Consider the following 24308-nt stretch of genomic DNA (forward strand, 5'->3'; position numbering starts at 1 on the left):
TGTCGCACTTGATCTGCGCAATTCATACTTCGAAGGAACTTTTCCTTGAACACTTCCCTCTACCCATAAATTTGATAATATGTATGTGTATACACAGAGGTTTATTTGTAGTTGATAGAAAAGTTTTATTAATTTTCATGAAATCAATGTGAGAATCCAAAGTTACATTTTCTTTACATTGACCCCTTATCAATGCCTATTGCCCTCAGGCAATGCAGCTTCAGATGAAAGAGTCCACTGAAAATCCGTGAAGCTTTGTGATGCCATTATAATTTTTCTTCAGGTTTCCGCTGACTTAGTATGTTTATTTTGTTATTAGATATAACTTGAACGAGTAACTATTTTGAATGTTAGTCTTGTCAAATCGGCGTGTGTTGTGATGGAAACTGTTAACAACTAGTTGATGTCTTAATTTAAATTTAATATGTGTATGTATTTCCAACTAAGTGTGCTTTCTTCTTCTCAACACCTAGAGAAATTTAATGTGTTAAATTTAAATTTTTGTCTTCTTGACCTATTAAATGAAATTTTTGATTTCATTTATATAATATTTTGTTGCTTACATTTTAATTAGGATTTTTTTAAAGAGGTGGATTATTAGGCTTCAGTTTGCAATAATGTATTGTATTTACCACTAGAAATGGATTTTTTTTAATTAAATGTCTAATACAGTCAATATAGTATATTTGACAAGTAATTTTAAAACAATTAAATTAGTTATTAAATAGGTTTAGGCCGAATGGTTAATTTTGCTTAAATGTGTGACTTGCTGTTTATTTTTATTACTGTAGCAATTAAAGACAATACTTGATAAATAAAAAGTTATCTAAAATATCTAATTTTTATATACAAAGGAAGAACTTAAGAATATCATGTTTGTTTTTAAAAATCTTGTGTGTGAAATTAAATAAAATTTTGAAACTGTATTCTATTTATTCTGCCAACTGTAATTTTATTAGTTTATATCTGTAAAAGATTTAAAATATCTCTTCAAAATGTTTTAGAAAGAATTAGGAAATTTATCTAAAAATATTTAAATTCTGATGAACATTCTTGGTGCAGTATAAGAAATTTAAGGTAGACCAACATTGAGTTTTATATATAATAAAATCTACATTTAAAGAAATGCTTATTCCAAAGAGTTGAACCATGTAGTTTTTCTGCATTTAATCATGTAATGAAAAATTTTTTGAAAGTCTAATACTATACTCCTAGTTTTAAGGAAAAACAAAAGTAACATATTAAAGGTTATATACCTAAAAGTTGTTGGTTGTAAGTATGTAGATTGGATATACTTTAATCGGAATGAGTGAGAATTGGGTTTTATTCAATGAATGAACTTGGAAAGTTGGAAAAGAAATCATATTTGTTGGAAACTTTGAATTGAAAAATCATTTAAATAATAAATAATACCTTCTGAATATGTTTATTTAAAACCAGTCATTGTAAACTTCTTACCCTTTGTATGTTCTTTAAAAATGTAGAAGCTAGTAACATATGCTGGTGCAAATGAGATTCATATATTTGTATTAAAGTGATATTAATGAAATTTTAAAAAACAAATTTTGATTGTAAAAGCTCTGTGCATCAATAGATATGCTATAATTATTATAATTTATAATGGTTTCTTTGTGATGAAAGTATATTTTAATGACTTGTAAATTTAATAATTTTTAAAATTCAGATTGCTTAATGTAATTGGAATCAATCCTGTGAATTTAATGAAATGTATTAAGCGTGTACATACTTTGTAAATACTGATGACTGAAGTCCTAGTGCTGGATGAATGAAGAAACTTCACATATGTTTTTGTTTAATTTATATACTCTTAATTTGAATTGAAACACAAGAATAAAAGCTATAAAATTTTCATTTTATATGAAAAAAATTTTTTTTTTGTGTTTATTTTTACATGCGATGCAAAGACATGAAAGCTGCTTTAATACAAGCTTAAATAGTTTTCTTGGTATTTCAAAGTATATTAAATATAATTTTTGATTAATTTAAAAATATAGCTTTCAGTCATGGAACAGTAAAAAATCAAGATTTTGACATATTTGGGAAAATTTTGGATCATCAGCAACTTTTACTTTTTTAAAAAATAGGTTTTATAACATATGTTTGTTCATTTCTGTAAAGTTGACAAGTTTTTTTTTTTTTTTTTTTTTTTGTTTGAACAGATTGAAAATTTTAATTTCAGAGGAAGTTATTTCATGTCTTTACTAAAATAAATGCCTTTAATTGTGAAATTATTAGTTGAAATTAGAATATCATTAATATTAAAGCTTTTTCAGCAGGAACACCGTGTTTCCCTACATTTTCCGTATGGTTAAATTAGAAATGGACTTTTTATGAATGGAATCAATTATACTCACGTGGTGCTCTTCAAATGACCTATGGCAATTTCATTTTAAAGTCCATTTCAGGAGTAGGAAGAATTATATTTTTCATTTAGTAGGGTATGAGATGAATTGAAAACATGGAGTAAAAGTTATTATATATATTTCAAGATATTTCCTTGTTTTATAATAATTGAAGTTTATATGCAGTGAAATTAAATTTACTTCTGAAATTGATATTCTCTTCAGAGTATGAATTTTCTATAAAAAGATGAAAGCTGATTGAAAAAAATTTGGGAATTCAAGGCTTTTACATTTCAGTACTAAATATAATTATAAAATGACATACTCCTTATTTTGTTGTACTTGAAGCAATTAAGAATATACTATCTTTTATTGATTATGTGGAGGATCTGACGTAATTTAAAGTATGGATTATAATTGCTAGCTTTGTCTTAATCTTCCATCTTGTGAATAGGTCATTTATTGACATTTCATCTGATGACACAATCATATGATATTGATGAAAAGTTATTGAATCTTTCTTGTGCCAGGTCATAATGCTTTCATGAATTGAATTAATAAATTTTTTTTAATTGAATTATCGTTTTAAGATTTTTTTTTTTCTTTAGTATGTTTCAAAATGATACCTAGTATACTAATTTTTAGAAAGTTAAGTTTATCAATCAGAAAAAAAAGAAAGAAAAAACTATAGAAACAAACTTTAGAAATTTCAAAAGATTTTTACTAAATAAATAAAACTTTGAAATAACTGCTACAAATCCTTTTTCTTAACAGGCCTTTAAATCATCCATCTCTTCTCAAGTTACAAGTTTTATTCTATATGTAATTACAAGAATCCTGACATCAAGAGGATTAATTTTTTTGTTTTAATTCTTATGGGCAAATATCTCTAAGGAAATTATTTTAAAGTATCATTTGTTCAATATACTACATAATTTTAACTCTTTAACTGTAATATCTGAGTGTATTTCATACATCAAATTATCATATTTATAATCTGAATTTAGTCGTTCATAGATGTTATTAAATTATTATTATTTTAATATAGAAATGTCAAATAATCCATAAATATCTCATTTTTCTTTAGAATCTTAATTGAATTAATATGACTGCTTATTTCCAAAACAAGAAGGCGTTATTTAATTACCAGAGAAAACATCATGTTGAAGGGACATTCTCTAAATAAAAATTTTACAGATCTGTGACAGTCTAAAAAATTTTGTACTTCAAAATCTTTTTCCATCATTCTTGGGTCATTGTCCTTTCGGATATCAAACAAACAATAGCTTTGCACATTTGTAGGGAGTTTTCCCTAATATTCATTTCTAAACCATTTATTTCACGAGTGCCTGACTAAAATCCTTATCGTCTCAAAATTTTCTTCACATCTCTATATGCTCTAAATTCACAATAGTAGAGTGGTTGAAGACATGCTGCTTGAAATGGCATTCAGTGAGTGAACACAACAATCTAACTTTGCTATATCTGAATCTTCCTTACTTTATCAGTATTTTCTAACATGCTAGTGTTTTGTGGTTGCCTTTGGCTCATTATTTATTTAACAACCTTTATATTACAAATTTCTATATTTGCTTTTCACTACTGCTTTATTTATGAACTTTATAAATACTTGAGGTGGAAAAGTATTTCTATTAACAGTGGGATCACAAAGATTTTTTTCTCAATTAAAAAGGGGAATAACATTTAAAAAAAGTTAAAAAAGGCTCTAATTCAAATCATCCTTTAAAAACCTGATTTGATCCATTTTATCATATGAATTTTAGTTGTAAAAAAAACTAATTAAAGAAATAGAAGTTGTCTTTTAATTTGTTTTTGTATGCACTATCTTAATTTACCAGTTAAAAGAAAAATCTGTTATCATACATGTTGCTTTATTTAAATGGGAACATTGGTTATTTATAATTTTCATTACTTGCACGTTTTTATAAATCTTTAATGTATATCAATATTTCAGGAATATGGGTAATTCAAATTCTAATAAACGTGACCGTGCCTATTCAACCGATTCAGAATGTCCAGCTTCGCCATGCAAAGATGACAAAATCTTTGACTTTGGTTTTGGAAATAGAAAAGGAAGATTTCTTTATCAACCATCACTTGAAGAATGTGATGATATACCTGGAGTTTTAAAAGTAAACTTTGTTTTATTTCTAATGCTAGATATGTGGATTTTTTAAAATTAAAGTTGATTGTGATAAACTTGTGTTATTAAGATAATTTAAATTTCAAATTTATTTTTCTGAAATAAAAATTATCATTTCATTCTCAAGGTTTTTTTTTTTTCTTTCTTTTTGTTTTAACTTTTATCCTGTTTGAAATAGCTTATAATTCCCTCACAAAAATTCATGCAATTTTTAAAAATTCTATTGTCTATTGAGTTATGTGTAAGTTTAAAAGTTAACAATCTTTAATAACTGAAAAATATTAATTCACTACATTAAACCATAGTTCACTGTATTTCTAAACAATAGACTCATCTTATTTTCCTACTTTGGTTTTAATAAAAGAGTCACAAGCTCTAATTTTCGTTGTCTGATTTCATGAACTTTCCATTAAAATTACTGTTACTAGAAAGAATATACATAGAGTGAAAAAGTTTTTCTAAAGTTCTCGTTTGGTATGTTTTTGAAGTCAAATGTTATTGAATTGATAACCCCAAAAATTTATAGTACATTTACTTAATGATCAGGAAAATTTATTGATAATTTTCATCATTAGAGAATTTGTCTTTGGAATCGGGAGGTATATACAAATGAATTAAGTTTCAAGCTTTGTTTAAGTTGGTTTCAGTGTCTACTTTTAAGATATGTGTACAAATTGACAAATTTAAAGTTTTTAAATAAATACCACTGTGCTCTACTTAGATTTTTTTGTTTGAGAATTATTTGAAGAAATCAAGAGATTGCCAATGATCAAAATGATATAAAATTGGGGAATTGTTATGTGGTCGTAAATTAGACAATATAGATAAATGTTCAGAAGCCTAGCAGTGAATTTACCTGCCTCTGACCAAACTTTTCTATCCATAAAAAATCCAACTTTTTATGTGTAAGAAGTAAAAATAAATTCTGATATTAAAATTAAAACATGATGCAAACTTTAAATGCTCTCACTAAAAATTATATGTTAGGCTAAAAAAATATATGTTAAGAATTTATAATTTGTTTATCAAAATGTAAGAAGTGTTCATCAACTAACAAAACTTTGGAATATTTTTATTTAGTGGTTTCATTTTTTATAACAATTCCTTTGATTTTTCTACCTTTGTTGTATAGTATAATTTATATAGTAATTAAATAAAAACTAATATCCTTTTGCAATGCATAAGAAGAAAAATGTTCTTTAATTATTTAAAAGTTCTGGAAAAATTATATATTTTGGATTAGACTTAAATTTTAAGCATTCTTGTATACATTTCAACCGATATGAGAGGATGTAAATGGAGCTAACTTGATCCACTGTGGTTTTGAAATATTTTGTCGTGATTTTGCCACTTTGAAATTAATATTTTTTTTATTATTTATCTTATTAATAAGCATAATTTATAAAAATTATAATTGAATTTTTAAAAATAGCATATGTAAAGCATTTAACTATTATCTCTAATAATCTGACAGAATGTGTTTTGAAATTAATTGAAAAGAAAATTATTTTAACTTTGCTAATTTTGCAAACCTACTTATTTATATGACTTCCTAATATAAAACAAATATTGAATTTATAAATATATTTTTAATTGTTTAATGCAAGACATGTGGGATTTTGTGTATAGGATACATTAAATTTTTGATTTTTCCTTTTTCATTTTAGCCTTAACCATAAAGAAATAAAGGTAAGTTTCTTGTCAAATTGATATTTTCATTATTAACCCCTTTTGTTCATTTTTTGTAAAAAAAATTTATTGTTACATGATTTATTAATGAGTAAATTTTTATATTCATTCTTTTTTATTAACAGTTATTTTGTTTTCTGTTAGGATAAAAGTAATGGCATGAGACCACGTTCTTCGACTGTCAGCACAACATCATCTGAAGCTACCCAGTTTCCTACTGTGTTCAAATGGGAGGGAGGTGGTAAAGAGGTTTATGTCAGTGGTACATTTTCTGAATGGAAACCTATTCCTATGGTTGAGAGGTAATGTATAGTCATGGAAAAAAAGAGTCACACCATGTTATTCTGCTGTTAATCATCACATATGAAAACTAAAAATACCTTTTTAAAGCTTGTAATGTATACTAACAGATTTTGTCCATAAAATTTTTGTTGGGGATTATCTACATATTTAAAATTTCTTATGGTAACACCCTTATTTGTATCATGAATAGATTCTGCATGGAAAAATTATGCAGAGTACACATTTTGGTTAATATACCATAATTTCATCTTGTGATATTTCACATTTTCTTTTAAGGGGTTAATTCCATATTTAGATGTCGAAGGTTTATATATTCTCTAGACATCGGTAATAGTGTTTTTTTTTTTAAATTTTTTTTTGTGTGTGGGTTTGTATGTGTATGTTACTTTAAAAGTATCTTTAAAGTTTCATCTATATTGTAAAATTGTTTGCTACTTTATGTATAGTAAAATATTTGCAGTGAAAATTCCTGGGGGAAATTTGGTTCCTTTCCACACACGCACAAATATCCAAGGGCATTCAAAGTTTCACTTAAATTCCCTCTGAGCCTGAATCACCATTGTGCTGAAAGCATCAAAATAGAAAGTTTACTGTATGAGCAGAAGAAATAAAATTTAATATAATTTTTATTGTTTAAAAGAAATATTTATTTTAGAGTTAAAATTAATATCTTACAGAGAGAGAGAGTTAAATTAACTGATTATTATTCTTTTTGCCTTTTATTCGTGCATTTCGTTAGCAATATGTACTAATAATCATCGCTTACTACTCATAAATAGACATGAAATGATACATCACTTTACTTTACAAACACATAGAAAAGAATGCATTTTATTTACTGATTAATGTAAATGTTTCTTCTGTGCTTTATCGGCATCTTAACGTTCTATAAATTCATTATATGACAGTATATGTATACATGATATATGTTGATATAGGCATGGAACGGAAATTGCAGGGCATCATTCTCAATATTCATTCATTTATTCTACATACTTTTAATTTCCACTATTGTTGCATTTTCTTAAGATAATATTCATCCCATTTTTTGCTGCTTCTGATATGAGTTGAAATTTAAAATAAGATATATAATTATAAGAATAATTGTAATCTATATAATTATAGGAATGATTACAGAGTTGCCAAGCCACTGGAAAAACACAGGGAATTTAAATATCGTCTAAAAAAAACCTGGAAAATCTAGGGAAATTTGAAAATTTTCATAAAAACAGGGAAAATATAGGAAGTTTTAAATTTCTTGGTTATTTTTCCCCATCCAAATAATGCTAATCTCTAATGATTGCTAGAATAAAAGATCGTAGACGTAGCTTCCAAAAACGAAACAATACCATTCGCGATTGTGTAATGCGGAAACTCACTCCTTTTATCCCTCCCCTTTTTTTCTGCATAGATTATTCCAGTTTCGATTTGCGAGACAGTTGTTCTTCTTCCATGAAATTCCCGATTGCAGCTAATAAGCATGCGAGAGACTTCTGCAACCGCGCGAAAGAATAAAATACATTTATCTGCCGGGATTAGCAATATTCAATCTGTGGAAGCAGTGCGGTGGTGTTTAGTCTACCATATTTGAGTTTATTTGATGGTTTGTTCGTTATTTAAGAAACTGAGCTTATTTAAAGTAGATTGGAGAATATTTTTAAATCAATGAGCTGTTCAAAATCCGTATCTAATACGAAATGGGCGGATAAAAATCAATCTTAATTTTGCTGAATGGATTCGAATATCAATTTGTTGCATATTGCTCGCAAGATAATAAGTAATATGGGAGAACTGGCACTTACTAGTCATACCAAAAGATGAAAACATATAAGATCATGTGCCAGTTCAAAAGAGTTATCATTGATCCTGGATTTAGTATCTAAAAGGCACACATCAAATCCGAAAACGTCAGATTTAATGTCTGGAAATTAACTGATTTCGAACTTTTTAGTTGTAGAATAATAGTTTAAATTTTATTGGCGTTAAAACGTTGCATCATATTCGTCCTTTAATTCATTCAATGAAAGGGAAATAGCTAAAAAATGCATGTTAGTTCATACAGAAATGTTATACCTTATTGGTTATGGATTAGGTTCATTAGCTCCATAAAACTGATGGTTAAAAAATCTGTAGAAATTGATGCCCAAATAAAAAAATGAATAAATAAAAAAAAAGTAATCTTGCTGTTTAATGTTTTTTGTGGAGTAATCATTAAATAATTTGTATCATGTTAACAAAAATGATTTGTTTTGTTTCACCCGAGTCCTTAATTTTGTGTGACTTACAATTAAAGAGATGTAATATATCCCTCCCTTAATATATAAATTTTGTCTTGCTAAATTGTAGATAATAATTAAAGATAAACTGGGTTTTTTTTCTGTATGTAATTATAAACCTTCTTTTAATATGCTATTACTTTGAATAATATTAAATTGTTGCTTCTTTTCCTTGCTTTTGCCACTCCTTAAAACATATTATATTATAATTATACTAAATTCTAGCACATGAGTACTATTCGCACATTTTTTCATATCTTGAATATATGTACAGGGATAAAAATGATTTGTTTTGTTTCACCCGAGTCCTTAATTTTGTGTGACTTACAATTAAAGAGATGTAATATATCCCTCCCTTAATATATAAATTTTGTCTTGCTAAATTGTAGATAATAATTAAAGATAAACTGTTTTTTTTTTCTGTATGTAATTATAAACCTTCTTTTAATATGCTATTACTTTGAATAATATTAAATTGTTGCTTCTTTTCCTTGCTTTTGCCACTCCTTAAAACATATTCTATTATAATTATACTAAATTCTAGCACATGAGTACTATTCGCACATTTTTTCATATCTTGAATATATGTACAGGGAAAACACAGGGATTTTTTTTTTTTTTTTTTCAGATTTGAGTAGCAACCCTGAATTATTATATTTTAATAATTCTAAGAGTAATTATTCCCTAGGTTGTCTTCAAGAAGTATCCAGTTTAATAAATAAAAATTTATTTCAGAATGAATAATTTTTGTGAAATATATGTATAATTTTTGAATTCTTTCTTAAAAGTTTAAAATTCCATTTTGAAAAGATGTAAAAATAATGCTATAATATTGCTTAAACCAAATAATTTGACAGATTCAGCTTGTCGAGAATTGAGATTAAATAAAAAATAGATAGTAAATTTATTATTTGCAGATATTTTATAAAAATAAAGTCCCTTATAATCTCTTAAATTCTATGTCAGTATCAAATCTTTTTTAAAAAGTAGTAAATGAAAAATGAGTTTCATTCAAAATTTTGTGAATTTTTTTGTTGTAAAATATTTTTGTTTCTTGACAGAAATTTTTACGAAACTTTATTTTCCCAAGAAGTTTTTTCATTTCGACATTCAAATAAATTGAAATTCATTATTTAAAAATTTTATTTGATCTGTTTCTGCCCTTCATTTAAATATTAAGTAAAACATACATAATTTTATGCTGACAAAAATAGTGGTAAGTTAAAATATTAGCCAATACTTCATCAATTATGAGAACGATTTGAAATTCTTCGTTTTTAAATGTGTAGGGAATAAATGCAACATATATATAGATATATTTTACATCCGAAAAATGAATACTAAATGCTTTATCTAGTAATGTTCTGACAGCCGAATCTTTTTTATATCATTTATGGTTATGTAAAATATTATTATTATTACAGTCATGGCGGATTATTTTTATGAAATTTTAGACTTTTTTTAAACATATCTTGAGCACATAGACAAACATTAATAAAGACAAACATTAATAAAGGCAGTAAACACAAATGGCCCTTTTCTTGTTATAAAATAGGGAGTTTGCTGTGCATGAGTTTTAAAGAGAAATGATTTGTTCAGTATGTTAATGAAATTAAATAGTTACAATCATATAAAGTATTTAGGAGGATACAAAATTCCCAATTTTTAATAATTTCTTATATTCTGTGAGTGAAGCTATATGGACCGTCGAGTAAAAATTCTAACTTGCCACAAAGAAGAGTCTCTCTTCAACATATAAAAACGGCGACTATTAATAAAATATTTCGGCAATGAAAAGCAAGTGCTTTTCTTTCTTTTTTTTTTTTTTTTTACCTGATTTCATATTTTTTGCCACTATCTAAATTTTTATATTTATATTCTTACATTACAATAATGTAGAAAATGATATTTGATTCACAAATTGAATGATTGTAATGGAAAAACTACTTGTAGGAATGAGCTGAAATTTTTGCATGCCCCCATAAAATGACCTTGTTCTTCGATTTATGTCCAAATTTAAGTGTGTTGAGATTTGAAATTTTTAAACTCAAATTTTGAATTTTTTTTTTTTTTTTTTTTTGCATATTAAAAATTATTTTTTATAATAAATATATGTGGAAAATGTATATATATTTTTATAACAAAAAGAACTGAGGTCAATAAATATTATTATTTTTTAAGATATGAATAAAAGTTCAGTTTAACATTAGATTATCAAAGTTTTGTTAGCTAATAATTTCGAAACATATAGACCTAGGCAGATGAGTTGTGGGAAGAATTTTTGAAGTAATTTTGAAACTTGATGAAAAAAATGAGTGTTAAAAAACTATTTACTTTTACTGTTCGTCAGCGGATTCTGAGACGACTACATTTCGACGATTCCATCTCATTAAGGGGGGAGACGCGGAACGATGAGTGCATTTCCGGTATTCTCTTTGACCTTGGATTTCCAATATTAGATAGTATTAATAAATGTAAGCATCTCCTCCTTTCATCTTTCCTTTCACCCTTATTTTGAAGAATTAAACCTATCCTAAACGCATGCACAAAAACGCGGAAGGTTTTACAATCCGTTGCTGAACAGTAAATAGCCGTGAAATGGTTGTTGGTTATATCCTGGAAAAATATTCAATTTGTTAAGGTAGATGGCAATCTGGTGTGTGGAAATTGGCTTTTGATAAAAATATGTTGCTAAATGTCTCATCTTCTTTCGCAGTGTGGCTACTAGACTGAGGAATTATTTAGAAATTAGAGAATTTGAAAAGCTGTTAAAGTAGTATATACAAGCAAAGAGTAAACCATAATAATTAGGTCATGTAATTATTAAAACCTTATTTTTAAGAAGAATTTTTTTTTTTTAATTTAAAAATTTATAACTTTCCAAAAACGTTAATTATTTCTAATGCTGATTTGTTTACTCTTAAATTTCTGCCTTAAAATTATTTGATGTCATTCAATCATTTATTGTAAAATTTTCAATTTATTTAAAAGTTGTTTATTTTTTAAGTCATGGGGACTTTGCTTTGATTTTGGATGTCCCAGAAGGTGAACACCAGTACAAATTTCTTGTTGATGGTCAATGGGTACATGCACCCACTCAGGTATGTTATATAATCTCATTATAAGCTTTTTATTATTTATAAATTTTTTTGTATAAACAAAATATTTATAAAATTAGATATTTAACTGGTTTTTGTTTAAAGAGAGATTTCTTTATTTAAGAAAATTTGTGTAATCCTTCTTTTGTAGTAATGAGAACTATAATAAAATCTGATTGAATGAGTATTTTTTGTTTTATATTGTGTATTTAAAGCAACTAATTCTCTGGGTTTTCTGAGCTGTTCAAAATTTTAATTTATTCCACTTTTATTTTCTTAATTATTTTTATTATTTAGTGATGCTCGCCTGGGTCCGGTTTTATCATAAAATCATGTAGAATGTTGAATTAGCAAATAAGATTTAATACTGCTTAAAGTGAGGATTCTTTCCAAGCTTTAGTCTTGCTACAACAAGACTCGTATTGTTTTGACAGTATGTACTCTTTAGACAAACTGAGAAGGAAGTTGCTGTAATCAATGTAATGACAAATAGATTTTTGAAATGGGCATTTTAAAATTCGTGACAAATTATTTGTTTTATATATGTTTAGCTTGTTTGATCGAGAAGTTTTTGAGAATAACGGCTTATTTTGTTATGTGGCAATTTTAAATTTTAAAAGCTTCATTAGCTTGCCACCTATAATATAGTCACTGCCTCTGCTTTGATCAATGAAATCAATGTCTTGCGTAGGTTACTATGTCCACCTTTCCAGTCTCGAAAAAAGGAATATTGTACATACACACACACACACACACACACACACACACACAATATACAAGCTTTGCAGTACCACTGAAATCCCTTAAAAGTGCTTATTTTTAATGGTCCTTATATAAGGGAATCAAAAATGCTTTTTTTTTTTTCATTCTGAAAAATTTTTTAATGAATTTTTCTCTATGCTAGATCTACAGAATTATATGAATATATTTTCTTATTTGTACCCGATTTTTCATATCTAGCAGAATTTCAATGAGCCTGAAGGTCACTTTAATAAGTTTTCTGTCAGTTTAAGGAAATATGGAGAGTAAGTTAAAGATATGCCCTTTTATTGACTTAACTTTTCATTTATCTAATGCTTGTCTAGATAGGGGGAAACATTTATTTTCAGGGATAATTTTATATATTCTTGAAGCGATGCAAGTTTTTTTTTTTTTTTAAATATTATTGTATTGTAGAATAAAGTGTCTACATTAATCATTCCAGAGTTCATTGGATCACAATAAAAAGCTTGTATTTACACCAGATTCAGCATAAATGAAAAGCAAAGCACAGTGAAGACGAAATATAGAATGCTTGCGCATGCGCGCTTGCACACACATACACACACACAAACATCTGACAAAACTGAAATACAGCCAAACGGAAATCGTAATGAACAGCCGGTAGAAAGTATTGACATGAGAACAGAGTTATATATAAGTTGACGTTACAATTCTGGATTTAAATAGCAATTGGGAATATTAGCAATATTGATCCATCCAAAATATCGACTAATTTTGGAGGAATAGAAGACTAAAGAAGTTGCTGCAAATGAAAGAACGAATATGATTTCTTTAGAGAAAAGCAAGAGAAAGAGAAATTGCCGAATACTTTTGCTTAAAAGTTAGGGTCTTTTCTTTTCTTAAAAAAAAAAAAAAAAAAAAAAGAAAGAAAGAAAGAAATCCAATGTGCTGCAAAAAGCTGTTTGTGAGGAAACTGAACAATTCGGAGTTAAATAACAAAATTTCTAAAAAGAAACAGAAAAAATTGTTTACATAATTAGTATATTTGTAGATTTTTATCCTAGATTTGTTTACTTAGATAAACAAATGTGGTGTAGCCTTTTCCTTTTCATCCTGTATAACCTTTTTTTCCCCTCCTTTAAATGAATTAGTCTGTTAATGAAGTGATGGTGTAAGGTTTTTTAATACAGTTACTGTAGTGTAATAAAGTAATTTTAAATCAGCAATAAAAGTGCTTTAGTAAGATTTTTCTAGAGAAATTTGCAGAATTAAAAAAAAAAAAAAAAACTTCAGTAATAATGCAAAACATTTGTCAGCTACTGGAGTTATTCTATGTTTAGATTTTTATAAAATTAGATACTTTCTTGCCCAAATTAGTGAATTTCATCTTAACATCTTTGTAATTCTATAATCAAAGCTGCCACATTAATGTTGTTTATTATTTTTTTTTTCTAAAGGTGGGTGTGAATTGCTTATTTTTATGATAAAATTTGACTACTCGCCATGATATATTTTGCTTTTATCTGTAGTATTTTGCATCAAATTCTTCGATTCAGCGCCTAGTTTTGTCTGTCTGTTGATTTGTTCTACCACTATAAATGCATAATTCTTGTACTCTTGTAGAAGTTGTCACTAATAAAACTTAATAGTAATTTTTCGAGCTAACAAATGTTTTGTAACAGGCATTTATCATATTATTTGGACAGGTATAACAGTTAAAACAGACCGTGCTGTTTACTTTTTCGAAATTTTTTTATGTGTTCAATATATTGATTATTCATAAAATTTTAATTCAGTAATCTATGTATTTGAACCCTTGGGGGAATTTCTTTCCAGAACAATGTAATATTGAAAGTATTATAACACTAGATTCAGTTTGGAGAGGACATGCTAAAAGAGGACATGCTAATTTATCTGCCATATTCTTCGCATAAGCCATCATTGCTTTGACTTATCAATTATTTTTAGCTTTTCTTTTTTTTAAGTCTAATTTTGATATTTTTATTATTTTTCTATCAAACATCAACATTTTGAATTTAAATTAAATTTTATAGTTTTTATATGTAAGACGGGTATATTTGTAGAATTGTTTTTTGTGAGAATTCCAAATTAGTTTTGTATAACTGATTTTTTTATTATATAATTAGTGTTTGAAGTATTATATTTCTTATTTATATACTTAATTTTGTGTAGACATTGTTTATTGGATTTTTAAACGGTTAAAAGTTTTGCGATTGCTGAGAGTAGGAAATATGAACTTCTAAATCCTTGACTATTGCATTTTAAAATCTCTTAGTTTTATTCATGCTTTGAGTAACTCATGTGAAATTCAATCTATTTCTTAGTAGGCATTAAAAGTATTTAGGTAATCAATTTGTTTTACTTAATTTAGTCTAAAATTTTCAGCCCACTGTAGACAATGACTTGGGAACAAAGAACAATGTACTGAATGTTAAGAAGTCAGATTTTGAAGTTTTTGAAGCTTTGGCATTAGACAGTACCAGTTCAAGCAGTGGAAGCTCTGGTAAGTCGTAATGATTTATCTTTCATATTTGTACATGCTGTAAGAATTATTGTTTGTAATTTCATGTCTTGTGGATAGTTTATTAGTTCTTGCCATGCTATATGAAAAAAATCTGTAGGGGGGGGACTCCGGTCTCTTTCATATCATTACATGAATATTTAAATTTTATTCTTGCCTGCCTTTTATTTTTAATGTACTTATTCCATTAATTGATGTCCTAGTCAGAAATTTTAGTCTTTCCCAAAAAGAGATTTCTAGTAACTCTTGAAATTAATGATTTCTTTTTCGTTAAAAAAAAAAAAAAAAAAAAAAAGAGCTTCCAACAAGATATATTTACCAGTTTAAAAAAATCCTTTATTAATTTCTAGTTATTCATTCGTATAAATTAAATTTTTTTTAAATTGCTGTTATTTTTTTAATCTGTCATTTGTTAATAATCATTAGCTTTGAAAATCTCCAAGTTTGGGGAATTATTTTTTCTAATTTGAATTTGTTTTCTGAGACTATTGATGAAAAATAATTTTAACTTTATCATCAAAATTTTTTTATTCTGTTATGTTCATAGCAAATTTTTAATTTTGTTGTATGTTTTTTTAGATTGTTAATATTTTATTTGTTTTAACTTTATGCTTCCAGGAAACTGTAACACATCTCCTGAGCCTTATTCTCAAGAAATTCCTCCGCGCCGACCTTATGATAAATCTATTGGCCCTCCAGTATTACCACCTCACTTACTCGAAGTTATTTTAAATAAAGATGTTGGTCTAAATGTAAGTTGAATATGTTTATTGTGTGTGTGTGTGTGTGTATTACATTTTGTGTTTTACTTTATTTCATAAATATAGCCAAATGCGATGAATAGCCATACTTCAATTGTTTTTGTTTTACATTTTTGCCTAAAAAGGTATAAGCTAGAGAATAAAAATATCTATTAAATTAATACATTTACAATCCTTAATTGCACATATGAATAAATAATTTGTAAGTATTTGAAAATATTACTTGTAAAATGTAAATTTGTATAAGTGATCATGTGAAGGCCAAGTTGTTGACGTTTATTAATCGACTACTTATGTAAAATTCTACTTTTTATTATGATTCGATATTTCCAAGTTGTGCCATAGGTGGTAGAACTTTCTTTTTAAGTTCTATGATTAATTTATAAATTCAATTTTTTTTTGGAGTTCTTAAAGAGTTTTTTTGCTCTATGATTACTACAAATAACATTTTCTTAGTTAAAGTTTTCAAAATTCATTAATAACATTGTTTAATTACCTGTATTTTTGTTTAAAACTTTAAAACATCACTCAGAATCTTGAATCAGATCATTCAGTTTTCATACTGTTTTGGCTCATGATAGCTCATTTTTTAAAAACGCAATTACATATATAAATTACACACGAAATCTTGGACTGTATCGCCATTGTTTTTTTTTTAACACTCACGGGAACACATTAAAGGGTTACATCATTTGGCCACTTGAGGACGCTAAAAAAATTAGTAGGCGGAGTGTTATGCTGATTTATTGGCGCCAATACATATTATGTAATTTTTTTAATATAATATATATATATATATATATAGAGAGAGAGAGAGAATACAGCTATGTTAATAAATATTTATGAGTCCATGAAACTTGTGTTATACGTGGAGATCTTTTTCAAGGTATTTGATGCATGTATTGAAATTAAACTGTATTTTCACTCTTAATTAGGAATACTCCTAGCTATGTACAGTAGTAAATTAAGTAACATGTAAGTTGTCCTTGACTAAAAGATTCAAAGCTTGAAGAAAGGAGTGCATCAAATACCCTTACATGTGAATTCAAACAGTAGAAGCCTTTCCATGCTTAGAAAATTTTTCCACGCTGTCAAAATCACTAATTTAATATAAAGATCTGAATATTGTTTTATCTCAGTAAAAGCTTAAAGTTTTAGCATGTATCATGTAGAAAATATAGTACTGCATAAAACTGATAAATCAAAGTAGGAATATAAAGATTTAGAATATTTGATTTCATTGCCCTTAAGTTTCTCTGTTTTATTGAAAAATTACGCTATTTTGATTATGCTTTCTATAATTAGTATTGAATTCTTATATACTCTCAGAAATTGCTTATTAGCACTAATTAATGGATGTGTGGTGTAGCAGATAGGAATTTTATGGGGACAACGTAATTTTTAAATTGCTATATGTTCTAAGAAAGGAGGGTGGTCTAACAAATTCATAATTTTAAATTTGTATTGCTACATTATTTTCTATCTTCAGCTTTTAACATCTGACTGTGTAATTCTTTAAAATCACTATTTAGATGCAATGTTTGCAAATAAGTTCAAATATTTTTCAAAGAAAGTGAATTGATACTATATGTTACACGATAATAATATAACATAATAAAAATCTATAATCGCAAAAATAGACATTCTAAACTGCGAAAAACATGGGATGCTACAGAAAATGGACTGATTGCAAATCCGCGGAAATCTTGGGATACGCAGCTGGAGGGTTAATAAACAATTGTGATGACAAATAGATTTGAGAAGAATCCATTAATACAACTACTAATTTTTTGTTTATGTATGTGTTAAATTTTTCTTTCTTCTGAAGTATTACAATTGCTTTCATTGAAGCTATAAATTATAGTCTAAGAAGAGTTTTTTTTTTCTAAATCAGCTGTTTTATAAGTATATGGTGTTTTATCCATATTGCATATATAATAACTATCATCTTTAATACATTTTTCCCTATTTAGTTATATTTCCCGAATTGAAATTTATGTGCATTTAAAGGTATCTTTGAAAAATTATCCTTTTGCAATGTTTCCATTTCATTAAATACATTCAGATTTTTTAAATTTTTTTTTACATTCAACAATAATATAAAAGGTACTTTTAAAATCTGTTTCTGCTCATTTAGAAGGGTTATTCATAGTTATAAACCAGATATTAGTAATCTAAAATCAAGACCAGTGATTAAGAGTAAATATTCACTTCCAAATTAAAGACTTATGCTCCATTGAGTTTACTGCATTAAGATCATTAATAGCATATCATAATATCTTGTTTTGTGCTTTCTTCAAATGTGTCCCATTTATTGAGCCTTCTTATCACTAAATGATATAATCTGTTATTGGAGTATTCTTTAACAAGATCCTTTGTGCTACTTATAAAAACGACATTTGAACTATCACAGCTTTTCAGCCATATTGTGGTAATATTACCCTTTAGGGTTAAATGTGTCAATATGTAAATTCATATCAGTGCAGCTTTTGCTTTTTTTTTTTAATGTCTACTTTTCTTCTCTTTATATAACGTCCGCATATGCATAGAGCTCAAGATTATGTATATTAGGATACACATTTCGATTCAACAGTTTTCTTGTATTATTCCCTACAAATATTTCTTGGGAAAGTTTCAAAACTTTTTTAAAGTTTTGATGCTTTTCTGGGTATACTTATATCTTATTCTAGTTTACTTGTTCATTGTATACTTAAGTACCATATTATTTTAATTTCAAAATATTTCACTCACTTTCGTGTATAATTTTTATTTCAGAATGAGCCTATCCTACTTCCTGAGCCGAATCATGTCATGTTGAATCATCTTTATGCATTATCAATCAAGGTAAGCATTTTTTATATGTATGCTTTTTTTAAAAACTTATATTATCTAAAAGATTTCTAACTATGGAAATGTTGCATTTTCTGCTTTATCTATAGGATGGCGTCATGATCTTAAGTGCAACTCTCCGATATAAAAAGAAATATGTTACAACCCTGTTGTATAAACCAATATAAAAGTGCCTTTTATACATATAAATTTAACTTTTTAGTTCTGAATATGGTTGAATATAATACATTTACTTTTTTGCGTAGATAATTGTTATTGTTATTTTCATATTGACAAAGATTCCGGATTTAGTTGAAATTTCAAGCATTGAAGTTAAAATGCATAAATTAAATATTTTGTTAATTAGCTTTGATCAGTGTTTATATCATATAATGTTGTAATAAGATAAAAATGTCGGACTGTAGAGCATAAAAAGTTATCAATTGTCAAATATGTTATATTTTTTTAGTTTTTGTTGTAGTACAGCTTTTTGTATAAAATGCACAAAGATATGTGTCATTCAAAAAAAAAAAAAAAAATCTTGTAAGACTGTTATTAACTTTGTATAATGTCTTGATATTGTATTTTATCCATAATCAAATTATATTTTTAAAACAATGTATTTTGTGGGTTTTATTTGAATATATTCTTTAATAAAAATGTTTAAATATATTTTGTATTTTATTTATTATAGATTTCTTAGAACTATAGAACCCTTTCTTTTAAAAACCTCTATTTAAAAATAAAATCACTGCACTTTACATTTCTGTAAAATAATGTTTTAGAATGAATAATTAGTTTCAAGATACAATGAAATGTTACCATATTTGCAAAAAGAAACATGTCGAATTTAAGAACTATAAAAAGTTGTAATCGCAAAATATAGTATACAGTTTCATGATTATTTTTTATTAAAAAAAAAATGTGCGTGAGACTTGGTTATTTTAAACATGATAAGCATTCTTTGTTATATTTTCTTTCAAATGCACTTGATTGCATTAAAATAAAAGGATTTAGTAAATGACAATATGAAACTTATAGTTTGGTTCCATAAGCCATTAGGTTTTTTAAAAATTGTGCGTGCCTTGTAGGTCGAAACTTTATTTCTTTTTTTGAAGCATTTCTAGCCTCAACGTTTGCGAATATGTGAGAAATCGGGATACAACTTAAATTTTATTGATTAATTTTTGTGTCATAGATTTTTTTAGATTCCATAATCTGTAATCCATGAGTTTTTCTCACTTAATAATATAAAATATTGCGAAAATTATCTGGTTTTGAAACTTAAAAATATCAGATTTTATTATTGAATAGACGAAATTCATTGTTTGAAAACATTGAGGTTTAGTTGAAAAACTTTCTATCGATTGTTGCTTGTTAAAATAATGTTTGAAATCCAAAATATAAAAAGGACAAATTACTACATAGTATCATGAGTATGGAAGTTTCCAAATCAGAATAAAACTAATCGAGTATTTTTCTTCTTATTGACAACTTAAGTCAGGCCTTTGATTTCCTGATTCGTCATTTGGCTTCTGTTGACCCTGATAAGAAGATATAGCTTTCTATTAAATAAATGCCGCTGTACTTTGTGAAAGTTAAATAAAGCCCAGGGCGTTAATTAAATGTTAACTTTCAAATGTTTCAATGTGTTCTTTCAAAAAGATTTTTCTGATTATATTTGGCTGTTATTGATGCATTTCTTTCATTATTTAAAATCAGGTTTTTATATAAGGAAGAAATCGGACTTCTGTTTTGGAAAGGATAAAATTTGCTAAATAACGTGAGGCATTGTACAAATTCTCAGAAGAAAAGGTTTTCCCCTTCCTTCAAAAGTGGTGAATTTGGTTGGTCTTTACCAATATACGGACCTTCTTTTAATAACCTGATCAGTTTAGTTTCATATGTGAACACATTTTTAATGCTCTTGGTATATATGAATTTTGTTAGAACAAAGTGAACATAATGAAACGGAAAATTGACCGATTATACTTGACAAAGTGTTATTATCCTAAAATTTCATAACATATAGAATTTATATTATCTTTATCCAATTGATTTATTTGGCAACTAAGCTAATAATATATATTTTTTTTATTTCATCTACCTTTAGGCCCGTTTCAGCCTAGTTCTTATTCGGGAATCTTTCATTGTTCTATATATATAATTTAAATTATATTAAGTGTTGAATGATAGTATGTACTTTTCTCAAATTACTTAAATTTCTATTGTAGTGTTTCGTGATATCATAAATCTTTTATTCGTTTTTCTTTTAAATAGCTTTATAATTCGTTATGGCATTTTGTCATACAATCTCTTTTAACTTGGTAAAAGATATGTAATTTCAGACGCATAAAGTAATTTCCTAAGTAAAAAATATGAGTAATTTTGTACCATATCATGTTATTCATTAATTTTAATTGTTTTCGTCTTTTACTTCTGTAAATGAAAAATTTCTTCAATTAAATAGTATTTTATTACTTCAAATAATAATTTTGCTATTTCTCTTAAAATACGTTGGTTTGAAATCTGGCTGAGAATAAAAGGGTATATAAATAATTTCATCAATAATTTGAATATAAAAATGGTAAATTGTGTATTCTAATTAAAAAGCATATAAATTACATGTAAAATACATATCGGATTACTTTATAAATTCTTATTGCTTCTAAATTAATAGCAGGGTAATAATTTATGAACTAACAGCTAAATCGCTTAATCCCAGTATGCATATATGAATAAACAGCTAAATCGCTTTATCACAGTATGCAACCAGGAGTAAGCATGAAAATAATTTCAATATTCTATAGATACTTGGATTTTGCTTACAACCGTTTAGGATAATCACATAATAACTATACTGCTAAAAAAAAACTCATCAGAAGTAGAAATATACAAATTATAGGATAGACAATTAGAGTTAGTTTTTGCAAATGGTAAGGAAGGTATATAGGATAGCTCCAAATGAAGAAGCAGAATAAGACAGGTTATATCAAAAGCTAATTAGACATGTGGGATAGGACAAGTGAAAGGAGACTATATTTCAGAACAAACATATTTGCATACGAATAGAGTCGTTACTTTGCTGTTTGAACAAAAGTTTGGATTCTCTTTTAATTATGGGTATAGTGTTTTATTTTGACTTGAGAAACCTAAAGACTTATCAATTTTGGCAATGATGCACACTCTCGTTCATGCATATTTAAAGGGTGTTTCTTATGTGGAATCCAATCTTATTATTCGATATTCTGAATGCCAATCAATATCGTGAATATGTCGTAACAGTATTATCAGACATTTTGGGTTAATTGGGACATAGTGAAGCTAGAACAAACTTTAAAATTTTCAATGGTAACACTCATTTTTTTCGTCGAATATCAAAACTGCATCCAAATTTATTTCTGGAAGCATAGTTTCTTCAACCTAGGTTTATTCGAAATTATGAGTGAACACAATTTTGAAACTGCAATGTTAAAATTAAATTTTGAACTTTTATTCATGTTTCAAAAATTGATAGAGTCATTGACCAAAAAATATTTTGTTATGGAAATATAAAAATAGGTAAATTGTAATTATTAGTCTACACATTTTGCATACATATTTAATTTAATAATTAATTTTTAATATGCGATATGATTTTTTGAAATTGAAGTTTAAACATTTTTAAATGATAACACACCTGAATATGGGCTAAATCATTCGCTTAAAGATATTTCATGCGGATATGCAAAATTTTAGCTCATTTCTACGAATATTTTTTACCGTTACATTAAGTTTTTTGCATTTCCTTTAAAACGATGCATTTAAAAGTGCTTTACAAATTTCAAAATGTTGAGAACTTTTTATTTGGCATTCAAATATTACTGATCATGCATTTCTTGAATCAGATATTTTTTTTCCACATTGCTGTAATGAAAAGATATATATAGAAAATTTCATCAGTCTTAAAAAGTATGAAATCAAAGTAAATAAGAATATTTTGTGTACCATAATATTTTATTAACAGTCGATACTTTTGAGTCTAGAGGGAGAATCTATTCTTGTGGTAAGTTAGAATTTTTTTACTCGCCATCTCATATAATGTCTACAGAAAACTGAAAGTTTTATTTCCTAAGAAATAAATTATAGGTTTGTAACTATTAATTTTACAAACATATTGGCCAAATTAATTATATTTATAATTAATGCATAACGAACTCAATATTTTTTAAAACAAGAAAATGGCCGTGTCTGTTTATTTAGTGTTTATTGATGTTTGCTTTTTGTGTTCAAGATTTCTTTAAAAAGTCTCAAATTTCTTAAAATTAATCTACTGTGAATGTAATTATAATAATATTGTATATCATTACAAATGGAATAAAAAAGATTCAGCCATCAAAACATTATTAGATAAAGTATTTAGTATTAATTTTTTGGATGCAAATTACATTTATTCCATACATTTACGAAAATGAATAACTTTACATAATTTTACTGATTCACGAAATATTGATTAGCTTTTTAGATTGCCACTATTTTATCTAGTATAAAATTATGTATTTTTTACTTTGCATATAAATAAAAGACAGAAGCCGTTCAAATAAAATTTTAAAATAATAAATTTCAATCTACCTGAATGTTGAGATGAATAAACTTGTTGAAAAATAAGGTTTTGGAAGAATTTCTTTTGAATTAAGCAAAAATATTTTATTACAAAATAATACACACTATATCAAATGAAGCTCATTTTTGTTATTACTTTTGATAAAAATTTGTTACTTACTGAAAAGACAAGAGATTGTAGTGTTTATTTTTTATTTGACCTTAAATGCGTTGTTGAACATGAACTTGATGCCGCAGCTATGTAAAAGCGAGTTAACTCGTGAGCATTCAACAATGTGTTAATTAAATGATAACTTTATTTTTCAAATAATTCTTCCTTTTGAAAATAATTTTAAATTTATAAGAACGAATGTAATAATTAAACCTATACTATTCTCTGAACTATTCATTATGCTGTTCCTCGTAACTTACATTTAAATGTATTCTTACAATTTTTAACTCATTTATTTAATGTATTTGATTGATAAATACTATATATTTTTAATGACAATCTAATCGAATTTATCTTTTGCGTTTTATCAAAAGGTTCTAAAATATATATTAATTATTCTGATAATTATATTTATAATAATTATACCTGTTTTTGCCAAATTTCTATTTATATCTCAAACAGAAAAAAAACCCGAAGAACTGCTTCAAAAACTATTTAAAAAAAATTGCTACTATAAGGAAATGCAAAACATGTAAAATAAGTGAGTGAACATTTAGAGTGATATTCTGCTATTTACTTTCCATGTTTGTAGCATACAATATCTTCCTGTACACGCAGTGGCGGATTTTGACAAAATGAGGCCATAAGCGCTGAGGTATTTTGAGGTCCTCTATTGATTACAAGATAGTAATATGAACTAAACTTATTTCATTTTTTTTACTTCGTGTTTATTTTCTATAATCATTATATAATTTGAAGGTAATTCCTATATGTTATTTAATGCATCTATAGCTTCTATTTCTTCTC

General features: G+C 26.4%; 1 protein-coding gene across 2 annotated transcripts; it reads left to right on the plus strand.

Annotated features, from left to right (window-relative positions):
• Positions 1–129: 129 nt before the first annotated feature.
• On the plus strand, positions 130–19262 carry LOC129958508 (5'-AMP-activated protein kinase subunit beta-1-like). Of its 2 annotated transcripts, none has more exons than XM_056071033.1 (8): positions 130–298; positions 4339–4516; positions 6361–6518; positions 11803–11896; positions 15023–15140; positions 15777–15910; positions 18695–18763; positions 18859–19262. In XM_056071033.1, the coding sequence occupies exons 2-8, from the start codon at positions 4343–4345 to the stop codon at positions 18934–18936; spliced, it is 825 nt and encodes a 274-aa protein (XP_055927008.1). In that variant the 5' UTR covers positions 130–298; positions 4339–4342; the 3' UTR covers positions 18937–19262. The 2 variants fall into 2 exon arrangements, with proteins under 2 accessions (XP_055927008.1, XP_055927009.1); XM_056071034.1 differs by having other exon boundaries at positions 290–428; positions 18859–19260.
• Positions 19263–24308: the final 5046 nt, after the last annotated feature.

This window comes from Argiope bruennichi, chromosome X1 (genome assembly GCF_947563725.1).
Source record: "Argiope bruennichi chromosome X1, qqArgBrue1.1, whole genome shotgun sequence".
Taxonomy (NCBI): Eukaryota; Metazoa; Arthropoda; class Arachnida; order Araneae; family Araneidae; genus Argiope; species Argiope bruennichi.

What these genes read in the sequence shown, in the direction of transcription:
- LOC129958508 (XM_056071033.1), top strand. Translation starts at nt 4,343, where the DNA reads ATGGGTAATTCAAATTCTAATAAACGTGACCGTGCCTATTCAACCGAT. An exon ending in ATATACCTGGAGTTTTAAAA is followed by an intron (nt 4,517 to 6,360) that starts GTAAACTTTGTT and finishes GTTTTCTGTTAG; the next exon opens with GATAAAAGTAATGGCATGAG. An exon ending in TTCAAGCAGTGGAAGCTCTG is followed by an intron (nt 15,141 to 15,776) that starts GTAAGTCGTAAT and finishes TTATGCTTCCAG; the next exon opens with GAAACTGTAACACATCTCCT.